The sequence below is a fragment of the Nanorana parkeri genome, unplaced genomic scaffold, assembly GCF_000935625.1.
Source record: "Nanorana parkeri isolate BGI_ZX_2015 unplaced genomic scaffold, ASM93562v1 scaffold645, whole genome shotgun sequence".
NCBI lineage: Eukaryota > Metazoa > Chordata > Amphibia > Anura > Dicroglossidae > Nanorana > Nanorana parkeri.
The window spans coordinates 235,111-253,373 of NW_017306913.1; the positions used below are offsets into that span (position 1 = coordinate 235,111).

The following is an 18,263-nucleotide window of genomic DNA, read 5'->3' on the forward strand; positions in this document are numbered from 1 at the left end:
AAAAAAAAAAAAAAAAAAAAAAAACACAACACAACCAACATATCTGTCAGAAGTCTATGGGCAACATTAGAAGTATAAGACCAATATTCAAAGTTCTAACTCCAGCAGTCCAAAATCAACTCGGGCCTAAATCATGGCAATTGTGACTTGTTTTTGAATGTGCAACCTCCGGTAAGTTATCTTAATCCTTGTTGGTAAGTCAATATCATGGCAAGTGCATATCAGGCAAAAGGGCAGATAAGAAGATGCTGCTTCCCTTTAACTCACACCAAGTAGTAAAGTAATAAGAACTAGATAAAACCAATTCATGCACTTTAAAACACAAGCCAGGAATGGCAGCTCTGGTAGACTGGCCTCTTTATTAGGTACACCTCTTCAACTGCTTAACACAAATATCTAATCAGCCAATCACATGGCAGTAACTCAATACATTTAGACCTGTAGACGTGGTCAAGATGGTCTGCTGAAGTTCAAACCGAGCATCAGAATGGGGAAGAAAGGGGATTTAAGTGACTTTGAACGTGGCATGGTTGTTGGTGCCAGATGGGCTGGTCTGAGTATTTCAGAAACTGCTGATCTACTGGGATTTTCACGCACAACCATCTCTCGGGTTTACAGAGAATGGTCCAAAAAAGAGAAAATATTGAGTGAGTGGCAGCTCTCTGGGCAAGAATACCTTGTTGATGTCAGAGGAGAATGGGCAGACTGGTTCAAGCTGATAGAAAGGCAACAGTAACTCAAATAACCACTCGTGACATCCAAGGTATGCAGAATACCATCTGTCAACGTCCAACATTGAAGCAGATGGGCTACAGCCCCAGAAGACCACACCAGGGGCCACGCCTGTCAGCTAAAAACAGGAAACAGAGGCTACAGTTTGCAAGGGCGCAACAAAATTGGAAAAATAGAAGATTGGAAAGACGTTGCCTGGTCTGATGAGTCTCGATTTCTGTTGTGACATTCAGATGGTCGGGTCAAAATTTGATGCAAACAACATGAAAGCATGGATCCATCCTGCCTTGTATCAACAGCTCAGACTGCTGGAGCTTCGCCTCATGGATGTGCAGCCGACAAATCTGCAGCAACTGTGTGATGCTATCATGTCAGTATGGACCAAACTCTAAGGAATGTCTCCATAACCTTGTGGAATCAATGCCCCATGAAGAATTAAAGCAGTTCAGAAGACAAATGGGGTCCAACCCAGTACTAGCAAGGTGTACCTAATAAAGTGGCCAGTGAGTATATGACACTGACACACATCTTTATCCTCTACCTGTTCTGAAATATTTAAAATGTAACCAGTGATTTGCCCAGGCATTTAGGTGAACATGTTGGTTTGCAAATGCATGAAGTGAAGAGCAGCTGAAGAGAAGAGCAGTGATCACCCTTCAACAAACGAGGGTTTTCTATTTTCTCATAGAAAGTGGAAACTCCTTTGCCATCAGGACTGTGAACACCAATCTCACAGCTTTGAGGGCCCATTCACACCACATCCAGATTACCTCCAGACCAGTCCAGACTGTTTCCGGGCCCAAAATGAATCCCAATGTAGCCCTATGCTATTTCTGGCCTCTGTTCACACCAGCGCAGTCCATTCCAGACCAGACCAGAAAAATACTGCTTGTCCTATTTTGTCTGGTCTGGAATGCACTGGAACACACCAAAAAACGCATGGTACGCACCTGTAAGACAATTTTAGCTAAAAAAAAAAATTCCAAATCGCGGCAAAAACACAATACACTATGTTCCAGATCTGGTCCGGAAAATGGTGTGAACCCAGCCTAATGGAACAATTACAATAAACATGCTTTATATTTTGATCAACAATCCCAACATTTCTCTCAACACACTGTTAACACAATGTTAATTATTCATGCATTCTTCCTGCCAGTATGCACCCACAGCAGGAAATTTGCATTGATCACAGGACATGTCCTCCTACCATTACATATGTAGTAAGGAATCATATCAGTCCAATATTGCACACATGTATACATACACACAAAACATATAAACAGGCACACCTCAATTTCAGATTTTTATATTAAGATGGCAATATTTACAAGTTTAAATTGTTACTTATCAAAATAAGAAATTAGATTAACTTATCCAACAAGATAAAGGAACCATGCTAAGACTAAAATCTCACTGTAAAAGCGGAAGGTGAATAAAATCTAGATTTGCTCCCCTTCCTAATGTATTAACTAGCTCCCCACCTTGCAAACTCTATGCACGCTTCCGTACATGCCATGACCATCTCTGCCCACAGAGCTTCCCTGCTTATGGCACAGTTGAAGGGAATGTAGGGGGCATTCTGGTTCTGGGATTTATATCAACATGTAGTGATGTAGCCCTACCACGCAAACCCTCCTTATGCAAGCAGAATCATACTGAAAAGTAGCGATCACAGCACAGCACAGCACATGAGAAGACCATTCTCCGGGGAACTGTGTTATGTAAATAACTTTTATAAACCCTTCTAAGCCATGACGTGTTAATTTGCTTGCATCAATATATAGACGTGAAGAAAATTGTTGCTACCTTACAGCTCATTGAAACAATGCTTGTAGGTCTTCGGTATGTCAGAGTAAAGGAAAGTCTGAAAATAGATAAAATGATTGCTTACTCTACAAATATATTATTCTAAAAAATGGGCAGATGTTGGCGTGACGACATGGTCATCAGGTTAGAAGTTAAATGTGTATTGGTGTTGAGTTGTGTTTAATTATGTTCTACTGTCTAACCTGGTTATCAAAAGACACCCCCCCTCCCCCCCACCTCATTATCTCCCTTTGTACTCTGAAGGAGCTCAGGACAAGGACATTCTGGCCAGACTCCTGCTATGGCTGTCTGGAGCAGGTGGACCCCTGCGGGGTTGTGAAGACAGAATTTCTAGGGAGGGCAGGGTGGATGTGATGAGATTATATTCTGATCTGATCACTTTGTGTATAAAAGTTTGTGCCGTTGCTCAATAAATGAGAGTTTGTTTATCCGACACTTGTGTCTCGACCAGTGACTGGGGAAACAGAGCTACAGATCAGCGGGTTGCAATATCTCCTGAGCAAGGAAGAAGACAGCGGCGGACATACTCATCCTGAGTACTGGAGTCCGTCACAGTTGGTACTCCTACAAAAGATAATAAATAATTGGATCATAGTGATATTTCAAACTGTATTTAGTACCACTCGTCTTCAAATCTTGTAACCAATCGGCCTATTTAAAATGGAGAAGAGTAGTCACTCTGCTGTTTGGTATCATTGTGTTCACCACACTGAACATGAACCGGAGAAAGCACAGGACAGATCAGAAAGAAAATGAAAGGCCAGCGAGTCAAAAGTAAAGATGGAGACCATCTCCAAGTAGCTTGATGTTCCTGTGACACTAAAGTTTAATGTCCATGGGAGTGTAGCCAATATGGCGTTGAGAGGGGGAACATTAAAAAAAAATCAACCCCCGATTGAACAGAAGGATAGTGTGAACAGCTGCACTCCAAAGTCAATGTACATTGCCTTCAATCTGTGCAAGGCACCATGAAATCTAAGGACTGGCAAGGAATTCTGGAGAGAAAAGCACTGCGGTGTGAGAAAGTTCAGTCTCAGCAGCAGGTCATGTGTACGCCAGCAGGATAATCACAGAAAACACACAGCTAAAAACAAAGTATCTGGCCTTCCATGATCACTGATCTGAATGCTATGGAACATCTATGGAGAGAGCTAAAACATGCAGTCCTGAGAAGGCACCCTTCAATCCTGAGACGGATGGAGCAGATTGTTCAATAAGAGTGGGCCAAACTACCTGTTGGCAGGTGCAGTAGTCTCACCGAGAATACAGAAATTGTTGGTTTGTTTTACAATATATTAGGTTAAGTGTCCAATTATTTTTGTTTCATTATTTGAAACATTCTGTAGATTTTTGGAATCTTCAACGATGGACGTCAATAACTTTGGACAATTTCAAGCTATTTCAGAGACAATTGTGTGTTTTTCCTTTTCATGGAAGGGTACCAACAAATGTATCCACGTCTGTATAATATGTAAATCCTTGAACCCCCTTCTATGCAATAGTAAAACTTGCTGAAGACTGAAATGCCCCAACAGCTGTAAACATCATCCATGCCCCTATCCTTATGGTCCTTTCTTCTGTTCCATCCAAAAATACAAGTTTACATTAATTTAAAGGGGACAGTCTGCTGAACAGTTCTACTATAAGCTGATGGTCGCTAAAGCGACCATCAGCTTATAGTAGAACTGTAAATGCCAGGTCCGTACGACGTACTGAGCTGGCCAGCTGGAAGCACTTTTGTAGCTCCGTACGACGTACGTCCTTGGCAGCGAAAGGGTTAAAAGTGTTTCAGAAATGATTTCATTTTTTGAACCTCCCATGATGACTAGCGTTCTTTCCAGAGAGACATTCCTACTTCAAATATATCGCAATTGTCAACAAACTGGTTTCAGTGCCAAGACCAAGCGCTGGTAGTTCTCAGTTGAAATAAAATCAGAATTTAATGTAACCTACCTCCCTGTTTTCATTGTGTCACAGGCCCGTGAAGTGAATCTGATCAGGTTAAGCACATTTCTAAGGTAGCGACAGTGACTATGTTTTCACTCAAATACCAGGAGGCATTGCAGAACATGAGGCCTCTTGTACAGCTTGGCCTAGGATCTAAGGGCTCCACCGGTACATAGGGATAGTTCTGAATAACAACAAACGGTACCTTTGCAGGCACCAGAGCTACACTGCTGTTCTTTTAGACATCAGGAATGTGTTTGGCAATGTGCTGGTGTCCATGGACAAGGGAGATTTTTCATAGATTTGCAAAGCAACTAAAACATCTTGTAGACATTCTAAGAATATGCTATATATGAATATACAGAATGCACCTATAGTTTTTGCTCATAATCCCCTATCCTTCAAGTGTGGTGCTTGTTACTCTGTACATAGACATACTTTTGGCATAGTGACAAGCAGTGTGATATCCATAGTTTAGAAGTAATAAGGTACATTGATAGCATTTGTTACTATTACATCATCCATACTAGCAATCCACTAAAAGCAATACAAATCAAACAAAAAAGATAAAATAAAAACAAAAAACAAACAAACCCCATTTACGAAAGTATATAAAAACCAATGCCAAATTTAAACCATCAGGCTTATAAACAACTCACCTACGTAAACAGTGCTTCAGTGATTCCCTGGGACCTAGTTATTTCCCCCTTTGGTGCTGCCATCTTGCCTCTCACACAGAGAAGGTGAAGCCAGGCTGTCAATCACAGCCCACAAGTCCCTTTTCTGTGACAGTCATGGGTCACTTCTTTCTGCAGGGCAGCAGACATAAGTCAGCGGAGTGCTCAGAGATGGATATAAAAGGTTTAGCTGCTGACTTGTAACAGTCTAAATTTGAATATCAGCTCTTATCTTCTTGGGCCGTACAATTTGGGAAGGACTGCACCTGAAACAGCCAATGGTGCCGATAATGTTACAACTATGTTCATATGCTTAGGATAGAAGTGTCTACTTCAAAAGGACAACTGTACTGTGATATTTATTTATTTTTTAACGTCGCTCCCCCCTCCTTCCAAATGGCTTTAAAAAGTATTTTGCATTTGTAAACAGACTTTGACCCTGGTCTGCAATGCTTCCGGGTGACATCATTATGCCTTCCTGCAAAGCTTGGAGCCCAACATCCTACAAAAAAGCACTCCAGGCCAGTAAAAGTGCATTCTGGTGGGATTTCAAGCACCTAGCTATGCCTAGAGGCAGCAGTGAGCTACGGTGATTCTACCTGTACCTCCCGAAGTTTTGCAAACTGGAGCCAAGGCAGGCAAGTCTTTTCCTAGGTGATTGGTTTGTTTACAAATGGGTTTTTAAAGCCATCTGTGTTGAGGGCTTGGAGAAAAAGCAGACATTTCCTTTTGCAGGGACAGTTGTACTTTAAATATAGTTTACAGTGCACATTGCAAAGCATGGGCTATCAAAACACTTTCTATGGCTACTTGAATAAAATATTCAAATTTTGTTCATATTCTATGTTATATTATGTAGCCAAACAAGGAGTTCAGAATTTACTAAATGGCAAAATGAAAACATTATTCTAGACCTGCATATAGCACTAAGCACAGCACACGAGTGTTCTCCAGTTCTACATACAAATTCCAATTTCAAAGAGATCCCACTAAATAAGAGACAAGGACAAAGGGTATATTGCTATTCACTTGATATATGAACTACAATAGTTAAAGCACACCATTTATCTAACAATTTGCAAATAAGCCAATGGATTTACAAACTTACAGAATCATATGTTCACGACATCAATTTATTTCAGCTCTCAAACCATCACAGATATAAGGGACCCTATCTCTGGCTTAGGCGGACCTATAAATCCAGGAAAGATGGAGTCTCTAGAAGGCTAAAAGAGCACTCTGGGAGGACATTTATCAAGTCTGTCTCACAGCAAGGTAATGCTAAAAAGAAGCAGTGGGACAAATGGTGGGAAAGATTTATAACAGGGTAAGGGTCCATTCACACCAATTGCGGTGCGTTCCAGAGGAATGGTAGCTGCTGGAACGCACAGAAATCGCTCACTTAACTTCCCCCTTCGTTCTGGGGCAGGAGAGGGTGTGGCATGCATTGAAGTCAATGGCACCACTCCAGTGCGATCGAACGCGTGGCAAAACATTGCCTGGGTTCCAGTCCACTTTGAATGCAAAAAAATGCTGCATGTTCTATTTTTTGCGTTCACAAAATGTTTTTCGACCGGAATGCAAGCAATGTTTTGCCACGCATTCAATCGCACTGCGGGTGGAGGGTGTGGCTGTGGTGCCATTGACTTCAATGCACTGCCACACTCCCTCCTGCCCAGAACGAAGGGGGAAGTTTAGTGAGCGATTGCTGTGCATTCCAGCAGCTACCGCTCTGGAACGCACCGCAATTGGTGTAAATGGGCCCTGAACGTGCCCGAATACAACCATTCCACTTCATAATAATGCTTCTGTTTAGAGTGAAAGTCTGTCATCTTCCGTAATAAATCTGCCCAAGAATACAAATGCCGGGGTTGTAAAGACAACGTAAACTTGTCCCAGAAACATTGCTACGGCTGGTTGTTGGAATTTGAACATTCACTTGAAATAAAATTGTCCCTCAGATCATTCAATGATGCCAAGATCGATTGAGTGAAATCATTTTCTTCAAAAGCCCCTTAAACCCCATCCATACTTGAATGGAAGTACAATTAGTACAATTCCAGATGTACTAAACAGGTTTCTATTGTGCTCAGCACATGCACATTCTCTCCCCCACCCACCCCCTCAAACAAAAATGAAATTCCCGGATAGAATTTTGTTCATTTAGATAAAAAACAAGGAAAAAATTCCATCTTGCTCCTTCAAATTTTCCTCATCGCTATAATCAGAAAGGAACATTGATTAGATCCCCAACGATTAGATCCATTCTGCTGGTGTATGGCCAGCTTTAGTAAGAGGAAGCCTGATCTGCTTCTGTATTGCTAATATGCTTGATAAATGCCCCCCTCCTTATCTATATTATTATACAGTGATGGTGGTAAAGTTTAATATATTGCAGCTTACCAGTCCTTAGTTGTGGTGGCTGCATTAGCTTTTACATTTTCTGCAAGTACAGAAAAACACCTTTTAATTATATTATAAATTCAGTGTCCTTGTAACTTCATGGGCACAAAACTAAAATTTCTAAACCATGTTCTCTGCCTTCCCAGCTATTTTCTGTGAACTATAGAACAACTTCTATGTAATGGAGATTAGGAGAGGAGATGTTTGTAGTCTAAATCAGGAGTGTGGCCTAGTGTGACAACACTGCTAATACATAAATACAGTACAGCAAGTGAACGTTGTCATCCTAGGACAGGAAGCAAGTTACTGGCATTAACAATGAAAACAAATACAGCCACCACATATAAGGAGTGATGAGCTGAATTATATAAATTTTTTAAGGGGGTTAAATTAGTTTAATTATAGGCACATTTATTTTTTTCCCTGCTTCTCTGTATGTCCTTTAGGGACTATTCACATTTGTGCTCGAGTGTTGGATGACTCAAAAACAGATAAATTGTAAATGGACTACCTTTGGCTTCCTTGTAAACTAGATGCACACACTGTCTGTGCTAACAAAGGGTTAAAGATCTCAGCGCTTGGGAGGTACATGGTATGTTAAAACATCAGGACAGAAAGTGTTTCAGCCTACAGAACACCTCTTCCTCTTCAGAACAGTGAGGAAGTGTTCTGTAATCCAGAGAGAGAAATGGAAACAATGGCAATGGATAAAAGTTAGCAGAAGCACAAAGGAACAGCTATATTTTTGCACTTAATGAACAGATATAACAAAAGCACCTTCAGCGGTATATTGAAGGGACCAAAAGGGAGAAAAGAAGAGAAGTTCATTGTTAGGGTTTATATACACATCTAAAATGATGGACGGTCTCTCTGAAATAACAAGACTTAAGAAGATGGGTGGGAGTAATCCAGGGTAAGATGAGCTCTTCCTATAACTTCAGCCTATTTCATCTCTGGATCTTCTGGTCATTCTGACATATGACTTTCATTTAAGACTAGCAGATCTAAACCCTCTATACCTCAATGAACATACAAGGTATCTTAAAGTAGTCCAAGAGCCATATCTCTCTTTGCTTCTATAGATTTTTTTTTACTAGTTATCCATATTACTGCCTGGAACGTTGCAGTGCTTTTCGGCACCCACGTCATTCCTCTGCGACGTGCAGATAGCCATAAAAATGGCAGTTCCCATGAGCAGTGGAAGCCTGTACAGGGGAGTGATTTAAGGACTGCTCCCTGCCACTCAGCCAGCACAGGGGCATGAAAGCAATGACTGACATACATAAGGAGGGACTAAAGAAATCAGAAGAAGTTGTGCTGACGTCCACATGTACACCAATAGCCTACACATGAATCAGACTAAAGAGTAATGACTGACTGACATTTTCATGCAGGAGTATCCGTGTTATCATGCCATCAAAGGAAGCAAGCTGGCATTCTGTCAGGATCACCAAGCATGTTATAGCAGAAAAAGAAGCCAAACAAATGACAAGAGCACAATTTGGATGCCTGTGCATATTCTGCAACATGTGTACCTTTTTATTTTTGCCCATACATATCTAAAATCTGCTAAGGCCTTTTCTTCCCATCATATGGTCATTCTGAATTGCCAAAATTAGTGACAGGTGAATGTTAACACACAGACAATGCTTAAAAACAGGATTTCTACACTTATCCTGTACTTTGCTATAAATGTCAAATAGTTTGAGTGCCCATTCCCACCAACTGTGGTGCGTTCCAAAGTGGCAGCTGCTGGAACGCACATCGCTTACAAAACTTCCCCCTTTGTTCTGGGGTGGGGCGATGCATCAAAGTCAATGGCACCCCAGCCACGCCGATCGAAAGCGTGGCAAAACATTGCCTGCGTTCCGGTCCACTACAGATGCGAAAAATAGAGCATGCAGCATTTGCAGTGGACCGGAGGGGGGCGGGGACGTTTTGCGGCCGATTGCTGTGCGGGCCAGCAGCTGCCGCTCTGGAATGCACCACAATTGGTGTAAATGGGCCCTAAAGCACTCTGCATAGGTAAAACCTGGAGATAAACCTGAAAATGTTTATTATTTTCTTTACCTTAACACTGGCTTCTAAATAAAGCTCCCTGAAAGCCAGTACAGAAAATGTAACACACTGGCATGCCATTTGTTTTTCCTTGCTTTAGGTGCCCATCTTTTTATACCAAACATATAGTTCACCTTTTTAAGTTCAGCTGCATCACATACATCCTGTATGTCAGTTATAAAACTGAAACAGAGGAAAGAAAGAATAGGAATTGTGTCCCCTACCATACAAGTAGCTATTCATTTTTGGTCGGAAAAAAAGCAAAAATATGAATGGTAGAAAATCAATACCTCTGCCATTTAACACTTTGCCTTCTGCCACAGATCTATGTAACATACAAAACAAAGCAAGACTCTCTATATGGCAGAAATGTATGAATGAGGTATGAAACAAATGAAAGCTGTAACAGATATTCCAAAAGAACCAACAGCTGTATGTTACCGCAAAACCATGACACACAGAAACGGCAAAGATCCTTTCTGTAGAAGAGATGTGTAAGGTGGCATACATTTCTCCGCAGTGACATGCATGTTTCCATGGAAATGACTGAGTAGACACAATAGTAGGCCACATACCAAAGTGTGCTGAACCACTGCTACTTTTACTTGATGTCGAGGTACTGCAAGTCTGGGTCCCAGGTTGTGCTGTGCCTGTTCGAGTGATACCTTTGTGAAACGTTCTACAGGAAAAGTCAACATTGTCACTGTCATGTAGGGATGTTGTCCGTGGCCTAAAATGGCGCCACCTACATGATTTTATATTGACTAATATCTGGCTGAGGTCTTTAGAGAAACATTTATCCGAGGTATTCGTTTCTGAGGTATTGGCAAATAAATTGATTGAAGTGTGTTCAGGAGAGGAAAGCATGTCAACGTCCAGCTGACGAAAAGCGCTGTCGTAGTCCGAATGCGCTCTGTCGAGAAGCACCCTGCGGAGGGACATCAGAAGGATGCATGTTAGAAATCTTATGCTTGTAATGGAATGTGTGACCTCTCCCGCCCCCAGGTAAATTTTTATTGAAAGAAGTAAAATAACCAAAATACAACAGTACAAGATGACAGTGAAAACATAGAAAAGAACCAGTAACCGAATAAGAAATGTCAGAGAGTAGCAGTAAAATCATAACAGTAGACAGTGTATGGCATTACTTTCAAGTAGGGATGCACCAATACTAGTATCTGAATGAGTGCCAATGCCGAGTATTTGGGCAAATATTTGTACTTGCCCAAATACTCAGATACCTTCCCCCGATACTGCAACTTCCGGTCAGAGGAAGATTTCCTCTGATCTGCAGTGCCGTAGGGGGAACATGGAGCCAGCTTCACGTGCAATCAGGAAGCCGAGTAATGACCCGTCTCCCTGATTAGCAGGAAAGCCGGCTTCCCAGCCAATCAGCATGGAGCCAGCCTCCAGACCAATCAGGAAGCCGGTCATTACTCGCAGCCTCCGGGCCAATCACATTCAAGCCGACCAAGCAACATGGAGCTGGCTCCCAGGCAATCAGGAAGCCGGACGGCACATCATTACCCGCTGCCCAAGAAGCCGGCTCCATGCCAGTGAAAGCACCAGTATCGGCGAGGACCGAAAGCAATATATATCGGTACTCGTACTTGATACCGAAAAACCGCTATCGGTGCATCCCTACTTTCGAGTGAAGAAGACTAGGCCTCGATGATAAGAGAATGCGTAACCACCATGATGTGAGAGCAGTGAAGAGCCTCGTGGAAGCGAGGTCGGGAGGATAAGGTTCTCTTAAGAGGCTATTAGCAATATATCATCAAAGAGGGCAAAGGAAGATAATTTAGAAAAGGAATGTGAGCAAAAAGGTGGCTTTTTAAAATCTATGATTTACTGTTAGGCCTCATTCACACACAACGCAAAATTGTATATTGCGTATATGCACGTATGTATACGCATTTACATGCGCGTATATGCGTGCACTATATGCAATCCCAGAATGCATCACTCGTAAAAGGAATTTGAATGTGCTGTAAGCGTAAAATATGCAGCCAGGACGCATCTCGGTTCCATTCTGTTTTTGCGCATGTTTACGCTACGCAAATATACAGCTCCATACGCAGCTATGTGTATGGAGCCATTTATTTGCATGTGGGACAATACGCGCATATATGTGCGGCAGTGTGAATGAGGCCTAAAAGGAGTAGCTAAAGACTCACTACAATGAAATGCTAACTGAAATAGTTAGGAAGCAGTGACATTCACTGCAGGGGTATCGTCTTGGTACATGTGTTTTTAAATTACAGTGATCGATTTATCTACAGTGAGTGTAGAGCGGAAATTACCTTAAAACAACCACTTAAGGGTAGCCATACACTGTGAAATCTTTTCAAGTGATTTAGTAGATTTAAATATATCTCTTACATCCGGTGAGCATTAGATCTCTTAGCACGGCCCTAGACAGAGTGAAGTCCCCTGTAAAATAATTCACACAAAGCATTGTGTTTGTGACTTATTAATGTATAGTTTACAAAAGTTACCTTCCACCGCGCCCAACCCGTCTTCGTGCAAATCCAATACACTTGCGGGGAACAGTGAGGGTAGTGAGGCAGTATCTATAGCGTGTGTCTCCCAATCCTCCTTGCTTTGGACTACACCATGGCCAATTGCCAGTTTGGTCCAAATGTGGCTTGGGGGGGAAAAAACAAAACAAAATTAAAATCCAAATTAAATCGTATTATATCAGAAAATGAAAGCTACAAGTGCCAAAGGCTCAGAAACTTACAGCATAGTACTGACAGCCGGCTTTCCTACGGAAAGCAAAGGGACCATCTGGATCATTTTCTTCCTCGGCTTCTGATGAACCTGACATAACCTAGATAAGAAAAGCAAAAAATATATTTTAGTACATGTTTTGCATTGCTATAAATACCTAAAAGTGTCTTATCATGCAACAAGTTTCTAAAAAGTAGTAAAATATGTGGCTTATGGCTCATTAACACCTGAGCGCATGGAGGGAAGAACAACTTCTATACCCAGGGCATTTGCTGCCATTGGTTATAATGTACAAAACTCAGAATTTCATATTTCTGTATTTAATTTGATATATCACTTTTAAATAATAATTGGCTTCTGTTTTGATCTCTACAACATAAAGGCAAATCATTCTGTAGTCCAAGAGAGGAGAGGGCTGCCTGAGAGAATACAGGAAATGTGCAGATAACACAGGACAGATCTGAATTTCTGACAAGTTCAACATGTTTGTTTTTTTGCACTTCTTACACAGATATAACAAAATGATTCCAATGGTATATTTAACAGATCAAAACGGAGCAAATGAGAGTTCATTCTCAGGCTTTAAATATACTTTAGGGTTACCAACAAGCATGCAGTGCGAGGGCCTACCCAACTGCTTATAAATGGAATGGATTGTTCAAGGTAGGCCCTCACACCGCATAGTCATTAAATTTAAAGCAGATTTTACTGACATTGTAAAATTGGACTAATTTAAGTGAGCAGCTTTATTTTTAGCCATTTTGTAAAAGAAAAACTATCAGCAACTATTTCTAGTGACAAGAGGTAGAAGCGTTAGATATTACATTTGTCCCAGACAAGTTGGTTGTGTAATGCTTTGAAAGAGAAAAGGACCTAGAAGTAATGACGCAGTCCTTCCTAAGCTGGAGTTTAGCACATGTATGAGCTGTTGCTCAAGAAAGGAAGCTCTACTATAGCAAGTCAGTGTGCAGAGCAAGTGACACGTATGAACGATCACACCACTAACCTCACGTACTACATTTATATAGGTTATAGAAGCCGAATGCAAGGGTATTTATAATATTGCCTGAATTACATTCCCAGCCAGCTCTGTAACTGAGATAAATATGCTACACTAGACAACTAGATTTAGCATGAAAAACCATCATCTGCATACCTGTGACAGCGGCTCATCGTCGGAGCTAGGAAAATCATACTGATTCAGATCTTTAGCATTAAACACTGGCAGTGCAGCAGGGCTTGTTTGTTGAGCAGCAGGGGAGGAGGGTAAGAGTTTGGGCTTCTTCTCATATTTTCGTTTCGGTCGTACATCAGACTTCTCTTGCTGGAAAACATTGAAAAAAAAATTATCAAGTCTATTTCAACCTGTGAAAAGAATATATATAAAAAAATCGAATTATATAGACATGTGTCAGTTGTAATTACTGGTATATTAAAAAAGGAGTATAGATATCAGCTCAATTCACTTTTAAAACTAGTTCATATTCAAAATTAATCTTTACAAAAAATGTGCAACAAGCTTGCCCTGATTTGCTCTGCAGAATAAGTTCAGGATAAAATGCAGATTACAACTGTGAAAGGTTTTTTTAAATGGATGAACACATATTTTACAGTAACAAAAACAAGATCACCATACCTTGTTAACTTTAATCTCTGTAGTGTCCTGATGTTTGAACGGGCTGCTAGAAATTGGGATGATGGGGATGGTATAGGTGGGTTTCAACGGCTGACGCTGTGCCATTACCTCTGACAAAATCTCTCCGCTGTAGTCACCCAGATTATACCTGCAGCAGCAAGAGACAAACTTTTAATTGAGGAGCCTGAGCATCTAGGCTACAAAGAAAAATAATCTTAGCTTAAATAACATTTAGGACTACATCCCTGAGGCAAAAAAATATTTAACAGTAATAACAGTCCTAAATAAGCCACTGATGATGGCCATTAACTTAAATAATAGTCTACTTTTTGGACAGCCCCAATTGTGTACGCAAATACACAGAACACGAAACATATCGGGTATACCTCTTTTCCATAATTTCCAGTGTTAGATGTAATAATTCTCGCTTGCTTTTTTCTCGCCTCTTAATCATTTCTAGAATAGTAACTGCTCGGCTAAGGTCACGGCGTAACTTTAGCATCTTTTCATAAGAAGCCTCATCATTCTTTCGGTTCTGTAAGAATAGGAATTACGACATTATAGACAGGAAAAGAAAATCCTAAAAGAATAATGTTAATCTCTAACTAAATGGACGGAAGCACCAACTGCATCATACAGCTCTTTGGTCTGAATAGCTAAATGTTTGTGTCTGTAGTTGAGGAGAGGATAGATAGCTGTGACATCTAGATTATCCTAATAGCATAAAACTGCTTTTTGCAACAACAAAAAAATTATAAAATAAATCCTTGCGAGTTTGACAACATGTTTATATATAGTCGTCCTAATTATTCTACATGGTGACCGTGGCATCTTACTAGTTGAGCATGTATGTTTAAAACCAGCCCTTAGACAGCAAATCATGCTGCAATCAGCTTCTTTGGGAAGAATTACATAATATCTAAGGGTATCGCAGGCAAGTTTGAGGGGTGTTTAAAAAACCCTACTTGCTGCATCTTTGATAAAAAACGACTATTTTTTATAGCATCTTCAATTTACACATCGCTTTACACATTCACATCAGTGCCTGCCCTCAAGGAGCTTACAATCTGAGGTCCCCATCTCACATGCATATATACAAGGGTCAATTTACCTTCTAGCATGTGTTTGGAGTAAGACGCACATTATGTCTACAATCCAATGCATCCACAGAAGTGGGCTTAGTCACTGGGAAGCTAGATGCATGAGTTTGATGTAATGTGCAAAAAAAAAAAAAAAAATACTACCACTGCCTACTGCATGTTTGGTATATGTTCTAGCAAAACACACCTTCTATAGGGAAGAATGGCAACAAATGTAAAACACTTCTATATTTGTACTGCAGTAAAAAAAAAAACAACAGAGCTTTTACTGTAGCTTCTGTGTCTTCTATTTTTCATAACATCCTACATCTATTCCTGCCATTTATAGCCACTAAGAGATGATTTTTACAGCAGTTCAACTATAAAAAAAACCACAGATTAACATCAAAATAAAGACTGGTGCTTCAACAGGTGTAGACCTATATCTGAGCGACAGGCTATAACAATATCACCATTGGGGCAGCAGATATAACCAGTGTTAAGTTTACTCACTTTCCTTGTTTGCATCTTCTCTGTACGCCTTCTGAAAGCTACATAAGGATCACTGGTGCTTGAGCCATCCCGCTTCTCCTGTTTCACTGCTGGTATAAGGGAGGAGCCACGGCAATTTTTCCTTTTCTTAATCCAATAGTCATACACTTCCGTTATCAACTCATCATCTTCCTTTAGCAATAACTTGGCTTCTTGGAGATTAACAGGCTAGAGAAAGAAAAAGTTCAGATTAGATCCATTTTATTAAAGTGCAAGAGCAAGCGCAGTTACACTTATTTTGTGAAAACCCCCATTGGTCTTCTGCTCACCTGGCCCGATGCAGCGAGATATTGGCTACTGCACAGCTGCTTGTCAAATTTCTCTATGCCGCGCATGCACTCTGTGCACTATAGTCAAACCCATGGAGAGATAGTACAGTTAAGTGGTGCGTTGCACATGCAATATTGCCTGTCGTGCAAAAAGATGCAGGCGCTATTTTCAGGCAGATGCCGCACGGTTTTGGTCCCATAGCACTCTCTATGCATTGAGAGCCATGCACTTTTTAAAAGCAGAATCGCGCAAAAAAATAAAACCACGCAACAAACGTGTGAAAACAGCTCAACAACCGCCTATGTGTGAACCAGGCCTCCAGTACAGAATGTAAAACATACAAAGAAAAAAAAAAAAATTTAAAAAAACACATGAACACATTATTTACCTGCTGACCACTGCCTTTCTCTAACCGGTCAATCATTTCTTCAAACTGTAGAGGAGATATGTCCAATTTCTTTCTGAGCTTGTTCACGAAGATATCATCCTCAGAATCCAAGTCATAATCTGGCTGCTCAGCATCCAAACTAAAAGCTAAAAATGATCATAGAAAACGTTATATATGAGCAGCAAATCAAAGCTTATTCAGCCACAAGCCTGTCCCAAATACTTTGAGAAAACCTGTACTTTTCTCATTCAGGACAAAAGTAAAAAAATTCACTGAATAACTTATTCTCTCTGTTGGTGCTTACCTTCCCCGGTGTCTCCCAACTACAATAATGCACCTTTTTATCTCTTCTACAATTTAGCCAAACACCAGACATAAATGCTGGTCTGCGAGAGCTACAGAACCTTAAAAGGAGAACTATGAGGTGAGCGCTTTTCACTCACCTCATAGTTCTAGCCGACCTGTGACAATGAGACTGTCACAGGTCGGCTCAGTAGATCGGGAGGTGAGCGAACACATACTGGCGTTCGCTCACCTCTCGATCCTGTCACGGCTCTCTGGGATTCCCCCCTCCCTGCCAGCGCTGACTGGCGTAACGGACGGGGGAGGGTACAGCTGGCTCTGCCTCTAGATAGGCAGAGCCAGCTGTCAGTCACACAGCTGGGCGGATCCCGGCACAATTGTCGGGATGCGCTTCAGCTGCGGCGTCTCAGTATACCGCGAGCTACAGCTCGCAGTATACTGAGCCTAGGGTGCCGGGAGGACGCTAGTTTGTGTCCTTCCGTTACCCTAAGGAGAACTATGGGGAAAAGCCTTAATCCCATAGTTCTCCTTTAATCCTGTGGTTAAGAGTGGACCCAGAACATACACAGAATTTGCCCTCCTACATTGAACTGTAGTGTAACTGTATGGTCTCCTTTCATGTTGTAAAGTGCTGTGCAAACTGTTGGTGCTATATAAATCCTGAATAATAATAATAAAGATGGCTCTAGGGAACAAACTGGTGGTGCAGAAGTGACGAATTAGTAGAAAGCGTGCCATCCATGAATGGAAAACTGAATATAGTTGCAGCTACCCTAAATGGGACTATTATTACTTTACTCACAACCCCAAGAAATACCTGGTACTTCTAATATTGTAGTGCTTCATACCTGGGCGGGCAATCACCAGACCCAAGCACCATCAAATGTGGTTGGGGAGAAACTTGCCAAGACACATTTATTCACATTTTAGTTATAAAATATCAGGAAAAGAATTTGCTTTGTATAACAGTTCAGGTCAACAATTCAATAGAGTCAACACCACACTAATAGACGAAAAGTGTTACTTACGCTGTATGTGAATGAGCTGCTTTGGCATCTTAAATTCCCCTGGGTACACGGATTCATAATAGGAGATGTTGCTTTCTGCCTCCGGGACTGGGATAACCATGTTATCCCGCTTCTCTCCATATACCTGCAGTGCTGAAATGGCTCGCTGGAGATGATGTTCCTAGATGAAAAAAAAAAAATGTTAATGAATATTGCTAACGATATTCAAGATGATCATTCTGTTCTACTGCATGCTATTTTCCCAGAACAGTCCACAATACGGTTTTCAAGTCTGTTAATTTATCGAGATCATAGGGACAGAGAAAGGCCTCATTAAAAATATAAATTATATGTACAATTGACACGTATAACAGAAAACATGCAGTATTGCTGTAACCTGTCAGCACCCCAAGGCTCCATGCACATGGCCTCCTGTTATCTGTGAAAAATAACTATTATGCTTCCCAGAACACTTTTTCCTGTGTTTAGCCGGATTTACAATCGTTTAAACGTTTCATGTGCCTAAATGCATGTAAACGAATGCAAAAAAAGGTCCTGTTTGTGTACACGCAGCTAGACTGAATACACATACATACTGCTAAACGTCTAGGTGAGCATTCAGCCACAGCAAATGCATTACATGCTTCC

At 41.0% G+C, this 18,263-nt stretch overlaps 1 protein-coding gene across 2 annotated transcripts in view; it reads right to left on the reverse strand.

Moving 5' to 3' along the window:
* The window catches only part of EPC1 (enhancer of polycomb homolog 1), a 26,619-nt gene extending 8,799 nt beyond the window's left edge, over nt 1–17,820 (reverse strand). Inside the window, exons 1-9 of one of the 2 annotated variants that reach the window (XM_018563255.1) lie at nt 17,637–17,820; nt 16,306–16,451; nt 15,609–15,815; nt 14,403–14,551; nt 14,017–14,164; nt 13,537–13,704; nt 12,391–12,480; nt 12,146–12,294; nt 10,223–10,575 (exon numbers count right to left, since the gene is read on the reverse strand). In XM_018563255.1, the coding sequence (XP_018418757.1) occupies nt 10,223–10,575; nt 12,146–12,294; nt 12,391–12,480; nt 13,537–13,704; nt 14,017–14,164; nt 14,403–14,551; nt 15,609–15,815; nt 16,306–16,451; nt 17,637–17,736 (1,510 nt within the window). In that variant the 5' untranslated portion in view covers nt 17,737–17,820. The remainder of the gene's footprint in view (nt 1–10,222; nt 10,576–12,145; nt 12,295–12,390; nt 12,481–13,536; nt 13,705–14,016; nt 14,165–14,402; nt 14,552–15,608; nt 15,816–16,305; nt 16,452–17,636) is intronic. The other variant, XM_018563256.1, reaches the window with a different exon arrangement.
* Nucleotides 17,821–18,263: the final 443 nt, after the last annotated feature.